This window comes from Sebastes fasciatus, chromosome 1, assembly GCF_043250625.1.
Source record: "Sebastes fasciatus isolate fSebFas1 chromosome 1, fSebFas1.pri, whole genome shotgun sequence".
Classification (NCBI taxonomy): Eukaryota; Metazoa; Chordata; class Actinopteri; order Perciformes; family Sebastidae; genus Sebastes; species Sebastes fasciatus.
Window position 1 is genome coordinate 32,458,083 of NC_133795.1, and position 23,774 is coordinate 32,481,856.

At 39.4% G+C, this 23,774-nt stretch overlaps 2 protein-coding genes across 10 annotated transcripts in view; one reads left to right on the top strand and one right to left on the bottom strand.

Annotated features, from left to right (window-relative positions):
* Window positions 1-6,395, top strand: part of megf6b (multiple EGF-like-domains 6b) — a 70,669-nt gene extending 64,274 nt beyond the window's left edge. For both annotated transcript variants that reach the window (XM_074643747.1, XM_074643755.1), the window contains 6 exons: window positions 505-633; window positions 823-951; window positions 2,191-2,319; window positions 2,431-2,559; window positions 5,003-5,131; window positions 5,434-6,395. In XM_074643747.1, coding sequence (XP_074499848.1) covers window positions 505-633; window positions 823-951; window positions 2,191-2,319; window positions 2,431-2,559; window positions 5,003-5,131; window positions 5,434-5,495 — 707 coding nt within the window. In that variant the 3' untranslated portion in view covers window positions 5,496-6,395. The remainder of the gene's footprint in view (window positions 1-504; window positions 634-822; window positions 952-2,190; window positions 2,320-2,430; window positions 2,560-5,002; window positions 5,132-5,433) is intronic.
* A 1-nt stretch (window position 6,396) lies between these two features.
* The window catches only part of kcnab2a (potassium voltage-gated channel subfamily A regulatory beta subunit 2a), a 109,339-nt gene continuing 91,961 nt past the window's right edge, over window positions 6,397-23,774 (bottom strand). For 6 of the 8 annotated variants that reach the window (XM_074643824.1, XM_074643797.1, XM_074643815.1 and 3 more), the window contains 10 exons: window positions 22,148-22,192; window positions 21,563-21,607; window positions 21,259-21,302; window positions 20,888-20,974; window positions 18,492-18,577; window positions 17,743-17,863; window positions 17,423-17,517; window positions 16,094-16,214; window positions 12,962-13,050; window positions 6,397-10,950 (listed from right to left, as the gene is read on the bottom strand). In XM_074643824.1, the coding sequence (XP_074499925.1) occupies window positions 10,861-10,950; window positions 12,962-13,050; window positions 16,094-16,214; window positions 17,423-17,517; window positions 17,743-17,863; window positions 18,492-18,577; window positions 20,888-20,974; window positions 21,259-21,302; window positions 21,563-21,607; window positions 22,148-22,192 (823 nt within the window). In that variant the 3' untranslated portion in view covers window positions 6,397-10,860. The remainder of the gene's footprint in view (window positions 10,951-12,961; window positions 13,051-16,093; window positions 16,215-17,422; window positions 17,518-17,742; window positions 17,864-18,491; window positions 18,578-20,887; window positions 20,975-21,258; window positions 21,303-21,562; window positions 21,608-22,147; window positions 22,193-23,774) is intronic. The other 2 variants (XR_012594934.1, XR_012594935.1) reach the window with 2 other exon arrangements.

Sequence of the window (23,774 nt, forward strand, 5' to 3'; positions counted from 1 at the left end):
TAACTCTTTTCAACTCTACTACAACAAGTGTGTGTCTAACTCAGTGAACTTTAGAAATGGCTTCAAACATATTTTTTGCAGTTTCAAAGAGAGCTTCGAACGTCACTGCTTCTGAATAGTGAACCAACCCTCGATGCACCGGTATCAGATGTAACATAACTACATAACTACTTGACAGCTATCTCTGTTTTATCTGTGACCTTTTGACCTCAACCTCAATCTCAGATCTCTGAGAACAGTCCCTCTGTTCATTGCAAAGTCTAGACTCATCTGTGCAGGTTTTTATTATTGTCATCGAGACTCTGTGCTCACTGTGATGGATTATGTAGGTCCAGCAATTTTCTGTATAAGTTGTTTTTCTTATTGTACAAAAATAAAGGGCAGCAAACGGCTCCTTCTAAAGGGAAGAAACACAACTTTTCTGTTACCTTGTATTTTGTCTGCTTTGATAATGAAGCAGAACCATGTCTGCAGTTTAATTTAAGAGTGTGTTTTCTGCCTCAGGCTGCTCTCCAGGCTGGTTCGGGGCGAACTGTGTCACACGCTGTAACTGCAGTAATGGTGGAGTGTGTGACTCTGTGACTGGCAACTGTACCTGCAGTCTGGGCTGGACTGGTTCATACTGCGATAAAGGTGACATACACTTTCATATATCTAGTTTCTTCATTTTTTTTAACCTTCTTCTGCTCATTATTGCATACATGGTCTGCTGTAGCATGCTAAATCTAAAAAATACCAAATAATAACACTGGTGTGAAGTCACGAGGATGATTTTTCTTCTTTTTTGACTGTGTGTTCCTGTTTCATTCGTCTGTCTCCCAGAATGTCCTGCGGGCAAATTTGGTGCCAACTGCCAGCTGAAATGTAACTGTCAAAATAACGGCACTTGTGACAGAGTGACAGGGACGTGTCAGTGTGGTCCAGGCTACTATGGACATCAGTGTGAACACGGTGAGAACTGAACAGACAAAACAAATACAAAGACAGACAGAAGTGTCTTAAAGGATCAATACATCCCATTAGTTTGCAATAAAAATGTCATGACAAAAAAGTCATAGTATAGTATACCATAAATTGTTTTAGAAAAAGTGTCATAGTATGGTATGCAATAAAAATGACATGCCATGAAAAAAGTTATTAAAAAAAGTCATAGAATAGTATACTATACTATACACTATGCCATGAAAATGTCATAATAAATGTAAAAAAATGAACTTAATATAGTACGTAATAGAAAATGTCATGAAAAAAGTCATAGTATAGTATGCAATAAAAATGTTTTTTTTAAATCATTATTTAGTCTGTCATAAAAATATCATAAAATAGTCATAGTATAGTATGCCATAAAAAATATAAAAAATGTGATAGTATAATCTGTCGAAAAAAGTAAAAACAAAAGTCATGTTATTAAAAATGTCATAAAAAGTCATTGTATATTATGTCATAAGAAATTTAAAAAAAAAATCATAGTTTAATATGTCTTAGTATAGCATGCTATAAAAATGACATGAAAGTCATAGTATAGTATGCCATAAAAAAGTTACAAAAAAAGGTATAAAAAGTCATAACATAGTATGTCATGCAAATGTCAGGAAAAACGCCAGTGCCAAGTTTTTGTTATGGTAAGTTATGTAGTCTTTTTTTAATTTATTTTTTATGAAACAATATATTTGTGACCCCTTTTTTAAAGATTTACATTTTCAGTGGGAAGCAATAGGTATTGGATAAAGTCAATACATTTTTAAATATTAAATATTATTGTGATACACAAGAGGGCAAAAACAGTAATGATCTGCAAGTGTAATAGGGTTGGGTATCATTTAAAAAAAATTAAGTCCCAGTACCATCTGAAATATAGTAAAGTAGAAGTAGATAGTAACACAAAATAGAAATACTCAAGTAAAGTAAAGGTACCTCAAAATTACACAAAAGTATAATACTTGACTTAGTTTCCATCACTCTTTAATTCCCAGCCCGGTCTCAAATGTCCATTTGAACTCATTGTTAATTAAAAGGACAAACAGAAAATTAAAGCATCCTGACTTACATCTTCTAACTAAAGCTTCCACTCTTGAGGTGTCAAAGTTCAACTCTCAGACTGGGGTTTGTACTCATTTATTAATTCAGTGAGAACATTTTTAACCATAAAGTTCGGCTTTACATCTCGTGGCGTGAATCCTTCGTCCTCAGCCTGTCCTCCTGGTTTCCACGGCTCGCTGTGCCAGCTGCAGTGTGACTGTATGAACGGAGCCTCCTGTCACCCAGCGTCAGGCCAGTGTGTCTGTACTCCAGGATACCACGGAGCTCGCTGTCACAGAGGTCAGTCAAATCGCTGCTGATCACCACAATAATGGCAGGATTACTGGCATTTTTTAGCTTAATTTGTCTTTTTTTTGAAAAACATTTTCCCATCCCCAACTCCTCTCTCAGTGTGTGAACAGGGTACCTACGGTCATGGCTGTGCCAAGGTGTGTGACTGTGAGGACGATGCTCCGTGTGATCCTGTGACAGGAAGATGCCTCTGCTCTTCAGGGAAGACTGGACTCAGATGTGACATCGGTAATCTTCTAACCTTTTTGTGACTTTGAGAACACACACACAGCGAGCTGCAGACCAGTGTGAGTCCATCAAAATGAAAACACATCGCTCAACTCCTCTCCTGTTCACCATGATTTATTTATGGGAGGGGGAGATTTACAAGTTGCTCGTTAAAGGCTAGGCATTCTTGGTTTTCTAAATTGTGCACTTTAAGCCTGAAGGGGTTGCACGAGGAATTAAACTTTAAGGCTTTTTTTGTAAAGTCTACTAGATTATATCTGTTCACAAAGACGTGGAATTTTTTTGAGAAGAATATGTAAATTTAGTTGGATGGATGTGTCGAGGTGAACCTCAGATTGACTTAATTATTAAAATAAGTTTGAAAAACAGGTTGAAAGAGATCAGAATTTGAGGCTTTTTGTTGAAAAATGGAGATTTAACCTTTTCATCCATTGATGGGTTTAGATGGATTTATATTGGCAGTGACACATGATATGTACATGTTTAAAAATTAGAAAAAGTTGTGCATTGAAGAGTGTAAGAATTATAATTATAACTGCAGCAGTAGATATGTTGGTTTTAGAGGGTTATTGACAGTGTATGGCTGATTAAGTACAGTGCTCTATAGCGCCTCCCAGAGGGGATAAGTTCAAACCGGTTGTGTCCAGGGTGTGAAGGGTTTGCAGTAATGCTTCCTGCCCGTTTCCTGACTGTGGAGGTGTATAAGTCCTGGATGGAGGGCAGGCTGGTACCAATGATTTTCTCTGCAGTCCTAACTGTCCATTGTAGTCTGTTCCTGTCCTGTTTGGTGGCCGACCGAAACCACACAGTGAAGGATGTGCAGAGAGCAGACTAGATTATTGCAGTGCAGAATTGTATCAGCAGCTCCTGAGGCATGTTGAACTTCTTGAGATGGCGTAGGAAGTACATCCTCTGCTCGGCCTTTTTCATTATGGTGTCTATGTTGGAAGTCCACTTGAGGTCCTGGGAGACGGTGGATCCCAGAAACTTAAAGGCTTCCAGAGTCAGTATATGTCGTGTTAGTCACGATGTGGGCAGTGTAGTAGGTCAAAGAATTTCATGACTTAAAGTCTCAGTATAGTATGTCGTAAAACTTTTATGGAAAAAAAAATCTTAGTTGAGTATGTCGAAAAAAAGTCATATTATAGTATGTGTAATAAAAAGTAATTGTATAGAATGTCAAAAAAAAGTCGTAGTAGATTTTGTCGATTAATTTCATGAAAAAAAGTCATAGTATAGTAAGTCGGAAAAAAGTCATAAGAAACTCATAGTATAGTATGGCAAAAAAAGTCATAGTATAATATGTTGACAAATTTCATGGAAAAAAGTCATAGTATAGTATGTCGAAAAAAAAGTCAAGAAACTCATAGTATAGTATGGTGAAATAAATTCCTAATAAAGTATGTCGAAAAAAAGTCATAGTATAGTACGTCGAAAAATAGCCTTAGTATAGTTTGTCGGAAAGAGTTATAGCTGAGTATGTCGATTAATTTCATGTAAAAAAAGTCAATACGTCGAAAATTTCATGAAAAAAAAGTATTATAGTATGTCCAAAAAAAGTCAGTGTAGTATGTTGAAATAAAGTTATAGTATAGTATGTCAATAAAAAAGTCATAGTATTGTATGTAGAAAAACAAGTTACAGTATAGTATGTCGAAAAGAGTCATTAAAAAAGTCATATTAAGTATGTCAAAAAAAGTCATAGTATAGTTTGTCGGAAACGTCATAGCATAGTATGTCAAAAGTTGAAAAGTCATTAAAAAGTCATAGTATATACTATGTTGAAAAAAAATCATAGTATAGTATGTTGAAAAAAATTATAAAAAAATAATTTTATAGTATGTGGAAAAAACTCATAGTACAGTATGTCAGAAAAAGTCAATAGTTAGTATATAATAGTAAAAAGTAATAAATAGTATAGCATTTCATAAAAAGTCATAGTATTTTATGTTGTAAAAATGTCATGATTTTCCACAATTTTTAAATTGTTTCCAAACCTGTTTTGTCGCTGCTATTGTCACCAAATCTCTGGGCTAAGCCGGAAAAAGCTACTTTCTGGGATTTTTGATGTTCCATACAGTTTCTCTAGTTGGCCCTCAAAGTTTGCTCAACTTCTGTGGGCAGGGCTTATATTACAAAAAATCTCGTTAAAGCTTTTTGTTATTGCGACCACATTTGGAAGAAGGAATCTCTGTCTGTTTGTGTGTGTCCTTTGTATATTTCGAGAACAGTTCATCTGATCTATTTCACACGTGACGGGTGTATTGCTGGAGACCCGAGGACGTGCGGTGTAGAAGTATTGTTGTATATGTTTTCAGTATTGATAAACTTTGAATAAACAAGCGATAGCGCTCTGTGCAGCAGCGCTGGAAACTATTGCTTTAAAAGCGCATTGACATCTTGTTAGTTTTTCTAAACTGTTTGTATTTGTGTTTTGTGTCAGACTGCAGAGTGAATCGTTACGGGCCAGACTGTGCAGAGACCTGCGAGTGTGACAACGGTTCGCAATGCGACCGACGCAACGGCCGCTGTACCTGCCTGCACAGCTGGATCGGACTCTCCTGTCAAGAAGGTAACAGTAATGACAAACCAGCACACATGCATCCCGGCTGTCTTTATCGGTTCTCTCACTTCATCATTACATCCATGTGGACAGCAGGTGACGAGCTTTTGCTGACTCATGAGTCAGAACAGAAGCAACATTTTCGCTGACTTTGTGAAATAAGAGTGAATAACTAGTTCAAATGCTGACAGCGGTCAGTTCCTGCAGAAGCTTCACTTTCTGTTTGGTGTCGTCTTTGTTCTGATCAAACATGAATGTGTGTGTGTGTGTTTGCTGAGGTAGACTCACAGCTCTTTGTGTGTTTTCCTCAGGTGGACCTCCACGCCTCAACTACAGCAGCAAAGGGGATTCCAGGCACGGCAACTCGTTGTAGCACCGCCAGCTAGCTGGAAGACTCAAACTACAAATGGGACAGATCAGCCACGTTTTACTGAAGTGACTCATGTTAGTGAGAGCTTGTGACGGGAAGTTGTAGCAGGCAGCTGGAAGACATTCATGGAAATAGACTCTCTGATGAGAACTGCAGTTTCATGTTTGGACCTCAGCTGGATTCTTTTTTTTTTTTTTTTGCGTGCCAAAGTGTCCTTTGAACAGCCAGTCAGCCTGACCTGCCACAGTGGTACTTTGTGATTTTCTTGAGGTCAAAGTGGAACGTCAAACGTTTTAGTCTTCAGGACAACTACATCCGCGGAGTGCAGTGTCAGAAGACTGTGGTTGCGTTTACTGCACTTTCGGTATTTTGTGTTTAATATTTTGTTCTTGAAATACCTTTTTGCAGGTACTGTGTATAAAATAACCTCTAATTTTGTAAGGAAATTGCTGGATATGATGCAACCTCAGTTTTTGAAACCATATTTCATTACTTACCAGTACTATGAAGTTGTTTTTCAATCTATACAATATGAAGTACTACCCTCAGTCCAATGGTGCTAAGGTGCTTTACTGTACAACGCAACAAAGATTAGATAATATGCCTTAATGGACAGCTGGAATTTTACAGTTCAATATGAGTCACTGAAGATTACACATGTATTTGCACCTTCTTTAAGGTTAAGAGTCTAAATATTTTTCTTTTGAATCATTTTGTGTATAAATTGCTTCATATTTATATTTCCCACAGTTTGTATACAAGTGAATATACCGCAAGTTTTAAAATGCATCTTTTGTTTTCCACTGGATAAAAGTGACTTTGCAGCTCTGCCAAATCTACAGTCCAACAAACAACCCAGAATGCTATTCTACACATGAATGTCAATAAAGACAGACGCGTAAAGGTTTGTTTACCATTCTTATTTTATCATTATTTCATTTTCATTGAAGATCGAAGCTGTACATCCTGTCTAAATTCAGACTCAAGCACAGTGCAGATAGCAACGCCTGCAAAAGAAAATTAAAAAAGAAAAAAGAAAAAAGAAAAAGGCAGAGGTGATCACAACCAGAAATATATATACAAGGTCAAACTATGTACAGGAGATACCAGGCTCTCACTACCTCATCTTCAGAGTGAATTCAGTCCACCATTGCATTCACTTCAGAGCATTCCTCATCAATGCATACACTACACAAAGAAATTGCTTCTTTCTGTCAGTCTTAGAATTGATACAATACTGATAGGAAAAATGCAGCATGATGAAAAAAATAAAAACTGTTCTTTTGATTCTCTCTATTGCATTAAAGGCTAAAACATAAAAAATATATTCTCTGTATAACCTAGAACCTTCTGTAAAATAAGCTCTATCCGTCTGTGGGTCTGGTTTCATTTCTGAACTAGTCATGTTAAAATGTTAGAACAGCAAATATGAAGAAACTAGGACCTCAACATTAAAGAGTTAATTCTACAATGTGCAGAAACCTTTTATCACCACAAGATCTTTGTTAGGCAGGTCAGCACGGTGTGAAATAACACTGATGGACAAACTAAATGCACAGCGATACCGATTAAAGGGCAAGTTTGACACTTATTTGCTTTCTTTACTGAGAGTTAGATGAGAAGATTGATAACACACGGGTGGGCACAAAATATGAAGCTACTAGTGGTGCGGGAAAAAAATATTTATTTTTTTTAACGATTTTTAAATAGATTTTTTAATGTCAGAATCGATGTATAATTGTTTCATTTGAGTCTATGCGGAGGTAGAAGGAAGTTACCGCTTTTATTGTTGTAGTCTGAGTAATGTTACGTCATATCCGCTCCGTATCTGTCAACCAAAACAAAACGAAGCCGGCTGCAGCGAGCCGAAACGACACAGCAGAAAACGGCGGAGGGTCTGCGTGGATACAACCTGCACCCTCACATTTAAAATCCAGCGTGGTAAACACTACACATCCAGTAAAGTATGGAAACACTTTGTCAGGAAAAGCAGAGTTAGACATCAAGGCTAAAGCTGCATGTTATCTCTGTCATGGACAGGAAACGTGCGGTCAAGCCGGCTGTCACTCATCTCCGTGGTCAAATCAGCCCGACGCTACAACTGTAGAGCAACCGTATACTGACATTTATGTTAAATGCATTCAAACGGCCCCGATGGAGCTGACCATGGGTGTTTAAAGAGAACAGAGCTGACTGCAGAGCTAGCGACGGACTTGGCAAAGTTAGCGGAAGTATACACGTGTGACTACGTCCTGTTTTCAAAATAAGTTGTTAATGATATATAATGATATATTTGACTTCAGGACATCTCTGACTACATACATGCTGAAAATCAAACATTTTTACTGTATCAATTTAGATATTTTCCAAATTAGAAGTCCCTAGAAGTGCAAGATTCAACTTTTTCAAATTTCTAGTTTTTCTCCATGGTCTAGTGTTAAAAAAGTTAATAAATCATAATATCGAATCACAATACTTAAAAATCGCAATACATATCGAATCGGCAGACAAGTATGGTGATAGTATGGAATCAGGAGAGAGGTGTATCGTCCCAGCCCTAGAAGCTACCGCCAGCAGCCGGCTATCTTAGCTTAGCATAAAGACGGAAATGGGAAAACAGCTGGCCTGGCTCTGGACATACCAGCCCCTCTAAAGCTCTCTAGTTGGATCTTGTTTGTTTAATCTGCACAAAAATGTCAATTTGCTGTTTTTATTACAAGAGAAAATGAACAGGACTTGTGTCAAAGTCAGTTTCCCTACCCTACAAACAGTTTTGTATGTATTAAACAAACAAGATATAATGAATTAGTGAGCTTTAGAGGAGCGGGTCGGTGGATGAGGTGATCAGACGAGCTGTTTCCAGTCTTTATGCTAAGCTAAGTTAGCCTGCTGCTGGCGGTAATATTACTTCATATTAAACAGACAGATAAGAGTGTGGTATTAATCTTCTTTTTTTTTTATTTTAACTTCCAGTAAGTAAGCGAATAAGCGCATTTTCCCAAAATGTCAAACTTTTAGTCTCAAACTTCCTCCCTGCAGATGAAAATATTAAGACACAGGAACTCCAGACTAGTTGAACTAAATACTCTTTGCTTTTTTTTTCTCTTCTTCTGAGAAAAACACTCAGACACAGCAAATCAAACATATACAGGGATCAACTAATACAGCAGGCTAAAGCAAGGGATGGTTTTAGTTGCCTCCCTCCTCATACACACACACACACACACACACACACACACACACACACACACACACACGCAAACAGGGTCGACAGCAGAGACATGAAATCACTTGGCTGCTGTTATAAATCCCCTAGGAGGAGTAACGAAGCAGACTTTGATTATCCCCTCCGTTTGAACATCTCATTCATGTCATCATTCACACTAATATGAATATAATGTTTTCTTAATGTGTACTAGTTTATTATCTGCTAAGAATCAATAGTTGTATCAGCTGTTAGTAAAGACTTGTTACCTACACGTGTTAGTAAGCGGAGTGGCATCACCTTACTTGTCCCGTAGGTACTGTAAGCTGGGTGAAAAGGGGGCCCATGCTATCACATGCTATCCACTTGTGCTTTAATCACAGTAAGAGAGCACCCAAAAGGAGAGAGAATGATATAGGGGCGCCGTCAAAATCTGCAGTAATATTTCTGACACAGGTTGTATGTCGCCTGAAACAAAACCTTACCGATCCTAAAGCAAGTAGCTGTACTTATGCATTCTGTATATGAAGGACGTATTTGTTAACTAGTATAACAGCGTGGTCAAGTAAAGATATATAAATGGAGTAAAGTCCATACCATAGATAGATAACAAGCTGGACAGCACATGCGACCAAGATGAGTTCTATAATCTTGCAGGAAGTGAGAGTGAAAACGCTCTTTGAAGAGAGATGAAGAAGAAGAAGATCTTTGGCTCAAGCCACGCTAAAATGTCACCGGTCCTGCCCAGTGTCCACACATGAAAGAAAGACAGGTGAGTAAATACGACCTCCTGACCATGTGCACGCCAACGCGCGACTAAAACCACCTGCTCCGTTCCCTGAGCTGCTGCCACCCACTGATTAACTGGACCTCCTCCTCGCAACTAACGCCACTTCCACCAGTCAGCCTTTCCAGTATTTACTTGGGACATGAGACCAGTCGGCCGAAGGTGCAGCTGCCGAGCTGCTCGTCCACGCCAAAAGCCCGCAGCACAGTCTGATGCAACTGTAAATAAGGCAAAAACAACTTGAACAAAATTTGATCAAGGAAAAGTTTCCATGAGATGTGGAGCCAGCAGTGATATGACCACTTCCTGCACAGTAAATCCTCAGCCTGAGAACAGAGAGCAGAGGCTGGGCGACACAGTGAAGTACGACACTGCGTGTGATTTAACGCGACTGCAGTTCCTACCTTTTAGGGATGAATAAATAGCTAATCAGACGAGTTGACACATCGGCCTACGCTCCTGACTCGTCGTCAAAGACGGTTCACTGGTCAGAGCGGAGGAGCCTCATTCCCCCTCCTCACTTTGGCCGCCACCGACACGCTTAGACAGCGGGAGCGTCGGGAGCATCAGGATGGACAAACATACTGCCAGTGAAGACAAAGGGAGGATGAGGAGGAGAGGGAACTATAGAGATAGAGATATGAGTCTATAGTGCAATGGCTATGAGATAAGACTATTGTAATACCAATCCTCTCCCCTCCTTAGAGCAACCCTCCAACACCTATACTGACAATACTAAAGTGCTGATTGTTAAAGCCCACGACGAGGCTCACACACTGACAATGTCGACAACACAAACAAAAGGTTTTTCAGAGAAACCTTGACGGACTCGTACAGTACACTACGGGCGTTTTGTAAACAAGAACGTCCAAGGAACAAATGCATGGCTATGGTACATGTGCAACTGAGTAGATATTCTCGTATATTCGTACAGTATGAACTTAATCTTCCTTTTAGTTGCATTCAGTCTCAGAAAAAAAAAAAGAAAAAAAAAGGAGAAGTCTGGCTGCCAAGCAAGCGTGTGCTTATGTGTTTTTTTTTTTTTAAAAAGGTATTTTTCTCTACGGTTTTAAAATACAGTTCAGCTGAATTGAATGTATAACTGATTTAAGTATGAGCGCATATCCCTAACCTCTCTTCCACTTTTGTCTTTCTTACCTTCCTCTCCTGTGGAGGTGACTGTATTCCCCCCCCCCCCTTTACTTATCTTATCCCTGTAACTCTAAATGAGGTGCCCTGGGTGGCCTTGGTGTGGCCAGACTCATGCGCCAGGGTCTCACTCAGTAAAAGCTCAAGCAAACAGAGGATCAGGCAAAGGTGGGGGCGCTGTGGCTGCAGCCCGGGTGCAGCCCTGCCGGGCGGGGCCGCGCTGCGCGTTAGGAGCGGTAGTCCTTTTTACTGTACGGCTTGTTCCCCAGGATGCTGTCCACCTCGTGTGTGATGGACGATGACAACTTTGGAAGAACCTGTGAAAAGGAGAGGGACACAAATGGTGGATATGTTACTGTGATTTTGGTTGTATTGTTTAACAGGAAATCATCAAACATTGTCTGCAGTTGCACATCCCAGCCTCGAGATAGCACTGACGGGGGAGGTTTTTTCTAGCCCAGTCTGCAACTTCCAGCTCGTTAATACAGCAACCAAAATACTGGAGGAGTTATTAGACAGTTTAATAGCCCCTCTAAAGTAATTCATTTGTATATAAATCTTGTGGGTCGTTTAAAAGACATTAACTTGATACTTGAGTTTGTTTTGCACTTTCTTTTACTCACATACAGCTGGATTTGTTAGTGTAGATTATTACACATTACACAGTGGAATCGATCTTTTGGAGGTCGTAGCGGGCTCAGTTTTTTTTTAGAGTGAAGATGTATATGGTATATGGTATATGAAACTAGAAAACCTAAGTCCATCGGTCCAAATCCATTGGTGCCAACAATGGCATACTAGTTTGTTGTGAAGGAGGTTAAATAAAGCTCCAAACTCACACTAAATTTTGGCGAGGAAAAAGTGGCATGGCCATTTTCAAAGGGGTCCCTTGACCTCTGACCTCAAGATATGTGAATGAAAATGGGTTCTATGGGTACCCACGAGTCTCCCCTTTACAGACATGCCCACTTTATGATAATCACATGCAGTTTGGGGCAAGTCATAGTCAAGTCAGCACACTGACACACTGACAGCTGTTGTTGCCTGTTGGGCTTGAGTTTGCCATGTTATGATTTGAGCATGTTTTTTATGCTAAATGCAGTACCTGTGAGGGTTTCTGATAATATTTGTCATTGTTTTGTGTTGTTAATTGATTTCCAATAATAAATATATACATACATTTGGATAAAGCAAGAATATTTGTTCACTCCCATGTTGATAAGAGTATTAAATACTTCACAAATCTCCCTTTAAGGTACATTTTGAACAGATAACAATGTCTGATTAATTGTGATTAACTATGGACAATCATGCGATTAATCATGATTAAATATCTTAATCATCGATTGACAGCCCTTTTTAAAATACATCAACTTGATACTTGCATACTCGCATCCTGCTGATTTGTTAGTGTAAATTATTACACATTATACAGTGGAGTAAAATGTATTCAGATGCTTTACTGAAGTAAAAGCAATAAGCACAAAAATACTCCATTACCAATAAAAGTCCTCTCATCAAAATTTAACTTGAAAGTATTATTAGCAAAATGTACAACAGTTATTGCGGTAAAAGTACTCGTTACACAGCAGAATGCTCCGTTACCGGTATATTATTATTTTTTACTGTAATTTCCTTTACAGGAATCCAGAAAACTGTTTAAAAGAGACAAATACTTTAATTTTGCCATGATGTAATTATTCCCATGTAGAGAATCTGTTCTCCTCCCACTGTGTAGACATTAAATACATACTGAATGAACAAAGATGACGTAGAGTGTGTCTATTTCAGGGTCTGTGATGTAAAACTCACAGTAAAAGAGAAACTGCTGAGCCCTTTAGAAATGTGAGCATAGCATTTCAAAACTGAAATATCAGAAGTGCTGAGGGAGAGGAGACATATAGCGTGCGCACATCTGGTAAACACACACGCACACGGGAGGAAGCTCAAAGCATGAGAATAGAAAAGAGTATGCTCTTTACTGCAGGCCAGACATAATGTGAGGAGAGGACGTAAACCCTCACCGGTCTGAAAACCCCATTAAAAGAGTGCATCTTATCAGGAGAGGAAGAAATGGCCGTGAGCTCGTCTCTAATCCCCCTGGCAAATGATACTGACCTTATTAACTCGGTACAGTAAAGCACCCAAGCGTGCGGCAGCAAACTGCCCAAGAGGCCGAGCTGTACCCACGAGAGGAAGCTGCTGTTACAGATTGTAAGGCACGCATACGGGCCTTATGAAACGGGTCAGGTCACATTTTCAACAAACTGAGCCACTGATTTGCTCTGCATGACAACAAACACATGTACAAGCACACTGCGACCTCACCTGTATCGCTCCGATGTTCTCCATCAGCTGGTCGGTGCTGGACGCCCCTAAAAGGACGGAGCTCACCCCCTCATTCCGTAGGCACCACGCTGCAGGAGATCAGTAAACACCAATGACACCCACAACTACAACCACACACACACTCTTATAGAACCACACACACACAAACACATTTCCACAACAACAACACACACCCGTTTGGTAAAACATGGAAGCTACTGAAACATTTCCTGTCCACAAATTAAATTATAAACATGAAAACAAATGTATAGCTGGCCACAAACTGCACTCGCATCACACTCACACAGTGGTGGAAGAAGTACACAAACCATTTGCTTATCCCGATATAAAAATACTCCAATACAATATATACTCCTGTACTTTGAAGTCAAATTTAGAATGCAGATCTATTTTCAGCAAAATGAACTTAATGTGTACTTACATCATCATATATCATTTTATTATTATGGACTTAGATGTAGGGCTGCAACTAACGATTATTTTCATTGTCGATTAATCTGTTGATTATTTTCTTGATTAATTGATTAGTTGTTTGGACTATAAATGTCAGAAAATGGTTCCCAAATGTTTCCCAAAGCCCAAGATGACGTCCTCAAATGTCTTGTTTTGTTCACAACTCAAAGATATTCCGTTTACTGTGATAGAGGAGTAAAGAAACCAGAAAATATTCACATTTGAGAAGCTGGAATCAAAGACTATTTACCTTTTTTTCTTAAAAAAATATTTAAACCGATTAATCGATTTTCAAAAGGGTTGGTTAATCGTTGCAGCTCTACTTAGATGGATTAACATGTAAGCAGCAGCAGCATCATTTTAATGTTACAGATGGTTGAAAGGAAGCTAATTTGAATTACTTTATACCGCAGCTCTTTTCCTATATTTAAAATGTGTTAATGTCGCTGCGTGGAGCTCACTAGAATGACTTTTATGTCGGTAACTTGAGACTTTCTGTGGCACGTAACACCACCATGACTGAAATTAATGTAACGGATAGCAGCAACACAGAATTTTAAAATGACAATGACAAAAGAAACTGTATTTAATCATGTCGTGGCTGAATCCTGATCCGCTTTAATGAGGTCAGTATCTGCACCGACACCAGCCGGCATATTAGTGCATCCATATGTGAAATAAATGTGGAGCAGAAACTGCAATATTTCCCTCTGAAATGCAGTGAAGTAGAAGTACAGAGTAGAATAAAATGGAAATACTAGCGCCCTTTGGTAAATGTGCCTAAATTCCTATACTGCACTAATAATGTGCAGCAAACACTCTGAATGTGAGAAAACGGACACAAAAAACTCATCTCTGTTTGGTGTGCTATTATAATTGTAATCCGTATTATGCAATACAACTGCATGTTTTTGCAATTGAGGAAAATACGCTTGTAAGCAGATTACAGCATAAAGGGATGGAGAATTTAGCTGTAAAAATAGTGGGATTATAATTCCAAGCAAATTTTCGACCTACATGAGAATATGGCCCAAAGAGACAACGGTTCAAGGTCCGCTGGATTGACTGACACAAGTGTAGAGCTTCCCCCTCAGGCCACTGAGACACCCACAACATCTATTAACTATGTTCTCAAAAGCACCACCTGGATTTACCACCTGCTCCAGCAGCACCAGGCCTCGGTCTCAAGCCAGAGGCAGGAAGGAGTCCATCATTGTTATATAGTTTATATTCAATACTGGAGTGCCACAGTGATGTAGGGGGACAACATGATGGACGTAAATCTCCTGTGCTGCCTTCAGGAGCGCTGGAAGGATTTATGGTAATTGGGAGAGATGAGTGTGTCCACTAATGGGCCGTGAAACCTAATCTATGACACTGCATTACTGCGAGGGTGAAAAATACGCCGGGATCCACGCTGAGATAGGAGAGGGAGTCCCAGATTTACTTGCCTGTGTCGCTAACGTCTGATGCTTTAACAGCCCTCGCAGGAGCGAGCGTCTTTGGGGTTCTCACTTTCCTGCCTGCCAGTGAATCGATATCGGTCACTGGATTTATGTCTGGGATGCTATTTTAATGCTGACACTGGAAACTGTTGAATACATGTTAACACCACAGACCTGCTTATAGAAATATATACTGTAAACATGTTTGCATTCCTTATGTTGGTATTCACATTACCATCTTAATGTATTCAAGGGACGGTGTCAGATCCTTGTTTAGAAGGAAATACTTGGTAACACTTCATTTTACACAAATTTCATGGTAATTAGCAAGTAACCTATTTTAAATTTCTTTGGACCTACTGCCAAATTACCCCAATATTTACCTAAAAATTACTTTATTATAAACATTATATAGTAATTATATGCTGAAATAGCATATAATGGTTAAAATAGGGTCCTTAGGCTTGAGAAGCGGCTGTGTGCTGCTCTTCATCGGAGGTGGAAAACCAAAACTAATAGAAGACACTTCTGATCAGGCACAACTCTCACCATTGTGTGACTTATTGTCTACACAAATGTATGATTCAGGGAGTTTTTTTGAACAAATTTCAAATAAGTTATTTGCTAATTATCATCTATTTATCAGCAGACATGGAAATAAAGCATATCAATTAACTTTGTATTCTTTTCCTGGAAATGTATTAAATAAATTACCAGCTATTTATTACTGCTTATTGGGAAATAGCGGAATATAATTATTAAATAATGTATAATAAAGTAATTTTCGATACATTTTGAGGTAAATATTGGGTTAATTTGGCAGTAAAACCAAAGACATTTCAAATAGGTTACATTTTACTGAAATTTGCAGACCTGTAAAATGAAGTGTTACCAGATACTGTATATTCTTTTAATGTTAATGCCTATTAGTCCCTGAGAGACAATAAGATTGTTTAAGTCCCTTTAAGATACACTATGTACTTTTTATGTCCTCATTCTCAATTTCCTCCCTATTTTCTTGTTATCTCTCTTTTTTTCTCATGAACCTCTTTTTAAAAACTACAGTTCACACACACACACACATACGTGACAACACGACACACCAACAGTGAAACCAGACAGCTGCCAGAGCGGTGTTGACCTCGGCCCGTCCGAGGCAGAGGGACGGACAGACAGACAGAAAGAGAGAGAGCGGCAGAGTGTATCTGCGTACCGATGGCGAGTTGGGGCAGAGTGCAGCCCAGCCGCTCCGCGATTGCCTGCAGCTCTTTCAACTTCGCCTGCTGACGCCGGCCCTCCTCGCTCAAGATCTTGTCCTTCAACCACTGGTAGCCCTGTCGAAAACACAGCACACCTGCTCAAAAACACAGCCCTGCTCACACACCGCTGCGCCGCAGCTCCTGTGTCACCAGGGCCTGTTTTTAAACACGTGACTCTGTCTCCTGCCGTCTACAACCTCAGCCTGGAAAACATAGCTAAAGCTTACTGAAATGCTGACTTTTTAATTCATTATCATTACAAAGTTACAAACGTTAGAGGAAAAAGTCTTGTAACTTCCTGTAATTATATCTGTCTGTGTTCAGCTGAGTCAAAACAGTAATCTTTATATAGTATCAAGGATCAGAAGTTCTACCATCAAGCTATTCATAACAAATTAGAAACCAGGAAGAATAATCAATGAGCCAAAATACCACAAACATCCACAAGGAACACTGAACCAAACAGGAAGCAGCACATTCAACACAACACCAAAACAAGTCACCAAAAGTACTGCACAACACCAAAACGGAGAGCTAGTTTCATCTCTAATCGACAGTCACTGACACCCAATCCACAGATACACAACATGCCACTCCACAAGGACACATCGTTGCATTAAGTGCAGGTGTTGTTGGCTTCTGTGTAACGCAGAGGTGGAGTTTCAAATTCTGGATGTCAAAATCTTGTTTTTTCGATAATATAATGTGTATTATAAAAATGAAAAGTAATCTGTAAATTTAAAGTGAAATATTCCACTGGGTTTGTGTCACTGAATGAAATCATTAAAACTGTTTCTCCACCTCATTAATGTTCAGTTTAGTTGCTTTATTATGCTTATCAGAAAACAAAAGTCTTTCAAAAAATATGAGTTGCCTGAAATAACAAACTGAATTTCTTTATGATTAATCTAAGTTTAAAAAGAGTTGGTATCCATGATGTCAAATTAAAAACAATTTAAATAAATATGGTCACATGCTGTGCTGCTATTGTTCTGTGTGTATCTATGTAACGTGTGTGCTCATGTGTGTGCACTAAAATGAGTTAAGCTGATACCAGCTGGCAAACGGTGTGGACCAGCAACGCTTGGGAAGAGGTGCACAGTGCATGGCGTCATCCATGGCACTGAAAACATACAAACATGTGAGGTGTGCACAGGGTTACGTAACCTGAAAGACACACAATAAACAAACAAACACACAAACCAGCAACCAGTAGGGAGACACAGAACGGTGACACCAGCACAGATGATCAAATAAAGACACAGCGAGCGAGGTTCGTCTACCTTCAGAGAGGCCCGAGAGTAGGGAGGCACCCTGCCGTCGTATTTCCCTGAGATGATCCCACAGGCCAGTGGTGACCACGTCATGGCCCCCACACCTGAGAGCAAAAGATGTGATCATCATGATGACACCATCACTTGCTCATAGAGTTGTAGCGAAACACTAAGTCGTTGCTGCACAAGTTGAAATCTCGGATCTATGAAATAGTCTGTTCATATTTGCATTAAAAACTCTGCCTTGTTGGTACAGAATTTGTGTTCAACATGTTGCAGTAACCTGACTGTCTGTAGCTGTAGAACGCCACCAATCCATCACTGCTCACCTATCTTATGGAAGAGCTCAGGTAGCTGCACTTCCACCTTCTCTCTCTGGAACATGTGGTACTCAGCCTGCTCGCAGATGGGAGGAATCTGGTTGAATTGTCGCGCCACAGAGTACGCTTCCTATAGGAAAACATGGAAGAAAGAAATATTAGGCTTATATACAGTAGTATGTCATAAAAGTGAAAAGTAAAAAAAAAAAAATATTAAAAAAATCATATTATAGTATGTCATAAAAAAGGTCAAAGTATAATATGTCATAAAAATGTTCATAAAAACATCAAAGTATAGTGTGTCATAAACATGTCATAATATTGTGTGACATAATACATGTTATGGAAAGGTCAAAGTATAATATGTCATAAAAATTGTTATATAAACATCAAAGTATAGGATGTCATAAAAACATTGTAAAAAGGTCATAGCATGAAATGTCATAAAAAAATTATAAAAATGTCAGAGTATAGAAGGTAAAAAAAAAGTCTCAAATGTCAAAAGTCATAGTATAGTATGTCATACAAAAGTCATAAAATAATGTCATAAAAAATCATAGTATAGTAGGTCAAAAAAACAGAAAGTCATTGTATAATATATCATAAAAAATGTCATAAAAACTAATAGTACCGTATGTCATAAAAAGTCATAGTATAGTATGAAAAAAAACTCCTTTGGCTATGTTGGAAATCAATATTTGCCCTGTTTATCCCTGATTCTTTTGGCATGTTGCCTACATAGACACACTGAGTCTCACCATTATCTCCATCGGGCTCCAGCGGGATGTTCCCCAGTACATCGCCATGCCTTGGTTTATCACATGGGTCATTGCTCGAACCGTTTCTGCAAGTAGAAACACACACAAATGTTAAAAACACCATCAATGCTGAAGATGTTGTGTTTACACAATAGTATTTTCTCTGCTGGTTCATTCTCTATAAAGCAGACAATGTCCTAAGAGTCTACTGTATGTGTATATGAGCTGTTCTGCATTATTATAAAGCCCCTTTTCCACTTGATAAACAAAACACCCACTAACACCCACTAACATCTCGCTTTTGTCTTTAGTGGGAAAGGTTACAATAGACATTCATTCCAAATATTCATGCTGGGAAAAATGACTCTGTCCCGGTAGTGATGGAAACATGACACCGGGTGGAAACATCTATGACACTGCATTCCATTTCCGGTGTGATGCTATGTGACGCACGTTGAAGTGAATATATCATAAATAAAATCAACAGGGATTTGGATAATTATTATAATCTATTAACATACAAAACATTCAATAAATACGCTCTCTTCAGAGCCACCAGTCTCCAGTCAGACAACAGCGATTTTACGTGATCGTCGTGAATACACTTCATTCAAACTCTCATCAAAACTGTCTTTGTTAGTCTTTCCACTGTTCCAACAATCACCAACTCTGGTTTGAGAGTTTGAAAGAGAGAGACTGAATAAGTTTCCTATATACAGTAAAAAAAGAAGTAACCACGGTAACATTTTCACTGTTTACTAACCCTGCCTCCGGTGCCAGCCAGCACGTCCGTGTCATCGAACGTGACATGCTAGAAACCCCCCCCCCCCCAAAAAAAACAGGAAGGCCAGTGCACCGGCATACTCGCAATGGGAAAGGAGTCTATCGTCTATATTTAGCTTTTTTTCCCCGTGTTTAAAAAAACCCTGCATATACGCGCTAATTTGGTTGGAAAAGGGTATCAGAGATGTATTTGATATCATTTGCAATCCAAACGGACCTGGGTCATTCAGGCGAGAAGTGGGAAAGCTGATTATGTTAATCAGAATGATGAGTTATTCATTCTGAAGAGGGTGACTTGTATTCATGACAAGGCACACTTGAATGACAATATAAAAATCCTCATGACATGTTTTTTGATCTGCAACGTGCTACAGGGGAACATAAGGTGAAATAAATAAGATTATATATTAATATAAGGGTATATTCGCACCAGTCAGCTGACAAAGCATCTTCACAAGGTTGACAAACTGGACTACAGCTTATGTTCTTTACGCAGAGAGGGTTAAAAAAAACAAAACACGTTTGGTTCTATGAAATGAAATATATGTCAGGGATTATTTTTTTCCATTAACATGCTGACAGAATGCTAAACAGATTTATCTCATGTTGTTCTGTCAACACATCACTATATTTTATTTAACGCCATCAGATAGGAATTTCATTTTACAGACATATCGGAGCCTTCTGTGATGGCGAATGAAATCTCACATTACCCAACTTTAATTTCCGTCTTTTCATCACAGTGGCACTATATCAAGGCAAAATACCAGGCATGTTTGATACCGATCAGGGGTCCCCAGACAAGATCAGGAGCACCGGAGCGCAATAAACAGGGCTGTGTCCCTCAATAATCCACCATCCATCTATTTATCTCGCTGATGTGCCGTTTCTGAAAAGTCTCTCTGACAACCAAATCAGCCCTCCTATCATCTAGTGGTCGCTCGGCTTAAGAGGGTTTCTCTGTAAACTGACAGAGCAGCAGCTCACCACTTCTTGCCTCAGCACACTGCCCTTTAGCTACTGCCAGAATAAAACACACCAGATGGTCTAACTACTGCGGTTTTAAAGACATAGACTCAAAGCTGTCGATGTGAACTGCGTGCCAGCTTTAAAGGGCAGACGAGCAAAAGAATCGCCTCGACTTTTACGTCAAACAACACCAGCTACTCCTGACTAACAAGACGCTAAGTATTGTGAAAGGGCCGGAGCCAGCGAAGCATCAAACTGAACTGGCAGGAACATGACCTCTGACCGAACTCTGTAACCCAAAGGGGAACTCCGACACGGGAGCAGATGCATACTGTGTGACCAGCTGAGCCCACACACAGTTAGCGCTCTGCCATTTAAAGGTCTCCGGCAACAGCATATATCCTCATTCTGACTGTGGAGGTGGAAGCACCAGGACAACACGCAGCATTTAAAAATAGATATTTCAGTTACAAGAGGTTTGTATATCTGAGTCTTCGCTTCGCAGTAGTCATAGAGACAGAAAAGAGGTGCGTTTTTTTAATGTGCAAAAAGACAAAACATAAGGAAAACATGATTAAGTGTGTGAGGGAAAAAAAATAGGTGATAATTCAAAAGCGATAAAGCAGAGAAAACAGAAGAATTACCTTCCATAGGTGTATTAGGGTCCGGTCTGTTCGCAAAAACCACATCCACGTAGTCTAACTGCAGTCTTTCTAGAGAGGCTTTTAAACCTAGAAATAAACACACCACAGTTAGTACAGTAATAGTGAACCTCTGTTGCGCTACATTATTACGTTCTTCATAAAAACTCAATATATACACTGCTAAATAAATAAAGCGGAGCCTTCTCAAACTATTTATTGTGCCCAAAACTTTTCTTGGCAACCCCCAAGAGTGTGTCAATTATTAAAAAAGCAGCCTTGATTCCCTTAAGCCAAAGTATCTAATTAGAAAGTATTTTGTTGTTGCAGTGTCAGCATTTAATCCAATAACCCGCGGTGGCGCTGCTACTTACCTTCTATAATGTGTTTTCGGGATAAACCTCTTTCAGTCTCCGCTCTACAAAAAAACAAAAAAACAAAAATAGACTTTACATTATAAAAAAAAACACTTGAAATATGACTGCTATCCCCTCCGCGGTGATATAATATCATACATCCTTTGTGAAATATGATCTAGTAAATGTTTTATTGAAAGCACCTGACAACAGATCAGTCTGGATGACTCATGATCCCATTACCAGGAGCATCAAACAGAAAAAAAGTATACAGGAGGATCGTTTCTCATTTGAGTCAAAGAAGCAGCCAGATGAAACTTACTTTCCACCCCAGAAGATCTTTGTTGTTATCACCAGACTTGAACGTCTGAAAAAATGGAAAATGAAAGCACATCTGTTACAACATCTGCCAAACACAGGGAGATTTATAGCAAAAAAATAGCCTCATGTATAGGAGCCGGTGATATCTAAGGTTAACAGCTAGGATGACAAGCTCCTTTGACACCTCCTTTGGGCAATGAAGCATTTCTACATTATTCTTTCAGTGTCACACGCACTCACATCCCACAATAAGTGTGACTGTGCCAGAACTCGACCGGCGCCAATGAACCGAGTGTTTGTGGGCGTATAACCTGACAGAGCTATACAAATGCCAATCCACGGCCCGACAAAGTAGAGGACAAGGCACTAGAAGTTCATCCATTATTCAGCATCTTTGAGGAGGGACACAGCGAGTGTGGGCATGGCACGGCTGCCCGCATTAATCTTTCATCTTCCTACCTTACTGTTCCAGTTCACAACACTCAGCCTCCCAATATGTGCAGGGAAGGAGATGATACAAGATTAGGGAGGCTGGCTGGAGAGGAAATTAAAAAAACACCAAACTCAATTCAAGTGTGCCTCATACCTCCATCCTTTCTTCTTTATGATGTTTCCGAGCACCACCTCTGCCCTGCGAAGCAGACGGAGAGAAGATTAAATAAAGATAGTTTTGAAACAATAAGAGCGTTTACACCTGACTGTGTCTGGGGGAATGATTCCAAATTAAAGAAAGCAGTCCAACTCTGAACACATACTGTATAATGCATAAAGGAGCTTTCATTGGAAGGAACACCTGTTTAGGACTGGTTTGTGTCTCTGCCAGGTCAGAGTCAGCAGCGCCTGGGACCAGCTGTGCTGTGGAGTCACCACTATGTCACTCATTAGCAGCCACAGGGGTGCTAATGAGTGACATTATGATCAACATGGGGCTCATTAGGGCTGGGCAGAGACCTGTCAGTAGGATGTTTCTCCAGTCCTCTCACTCTGACAAATAATGAGACACCTCCTTGTAGCACAGTTTCACATAAAAATGTATTTTGACTCTCCTAAGGAGGTAAAAAACTGCAACTGCAACTACTAAGTTTTATTTTGGATTCATTTTGGGTGGACTGATGAATAAATCCAGCTGCTCTAATCAATGCAGTTTTCAAATAAAGGATGTTTTGTTGCCAAGTGTCAGGAGTGTTGTTGAAAACTACAAAAATCATAATTTATCTCATCTAGGACAGTGCATCAAAAGGCTGAACACATACTGGCTGCTGCCTGTTGTTGTGTGTTTGTGTCGAGTGGCGAGACAGTCTGACTTGTGGTAATAGGGATTTATCAGTCAGCTAAACTAGAAATACAGATGGTTTATGCCAGACTGAGAGACTATCATGCCTGTACAAATGTTAGTTACTTGGATTGCTATATGAAACAATGTTGAAGGAAAATTTCAGCACCTATTTAGATTTGACAATTTTTTTCAACAAAGCTGCAAAAACGTTCACTAGTCTCAGCTCCTTAAAGGACCAATACATAATATATTTACTGTAACAAGTCATAAAATGTCCATGATATGTCATCAGAGATTAAGGAAACATGCTGAATTGAAATACGGGCTTCTCTGACAACAATACCACAGCCAGTATGTTCTAAATTTAAATTTCCATTCCGGTCCGGAAAGTCTGTTTTTTGTTTTGGCCGGTGCGATCCCGTCCTCTGCCCATTTCAACACCCTGTTGCCACATATGAAACAAATTAGCACGCAAACAACAGCCTTCTGCAGCTGTGGAGGCAAGCAAACAAACTCGATAGAAGAGATAACGTTAACGTTAGATTCTACCGGGCCTGAAAAGCCGCGACAATCTCTCTGTGGTCCGTGTGCAGCTGGGTTATCAAGGCAGCGAGTATTTGAGACACGCAGCTGGTGAATTGATTCCAACTGCCGGCCATAGGCTAACGCGGTAGTGTCTAGAAGGTAACCCTCAATCTATCTTTGAGTTTTGGACTATTGGTCGAACATTTCAAGATGTCACCTTGGATCTTGGAGACCAGAGAGATGATTTATTGGTGCCTTGTATATACCATATATTTGTATGTGAGTCAGTGCCAGTACTTTGCCGGTACAGATGTACATTATATATAAATATATATATATAAATATCATAATATAATATATTTGTCCAGAGGATATTGTGATAGTGTTAAGGGTCATGCTTTAATAATAAAAC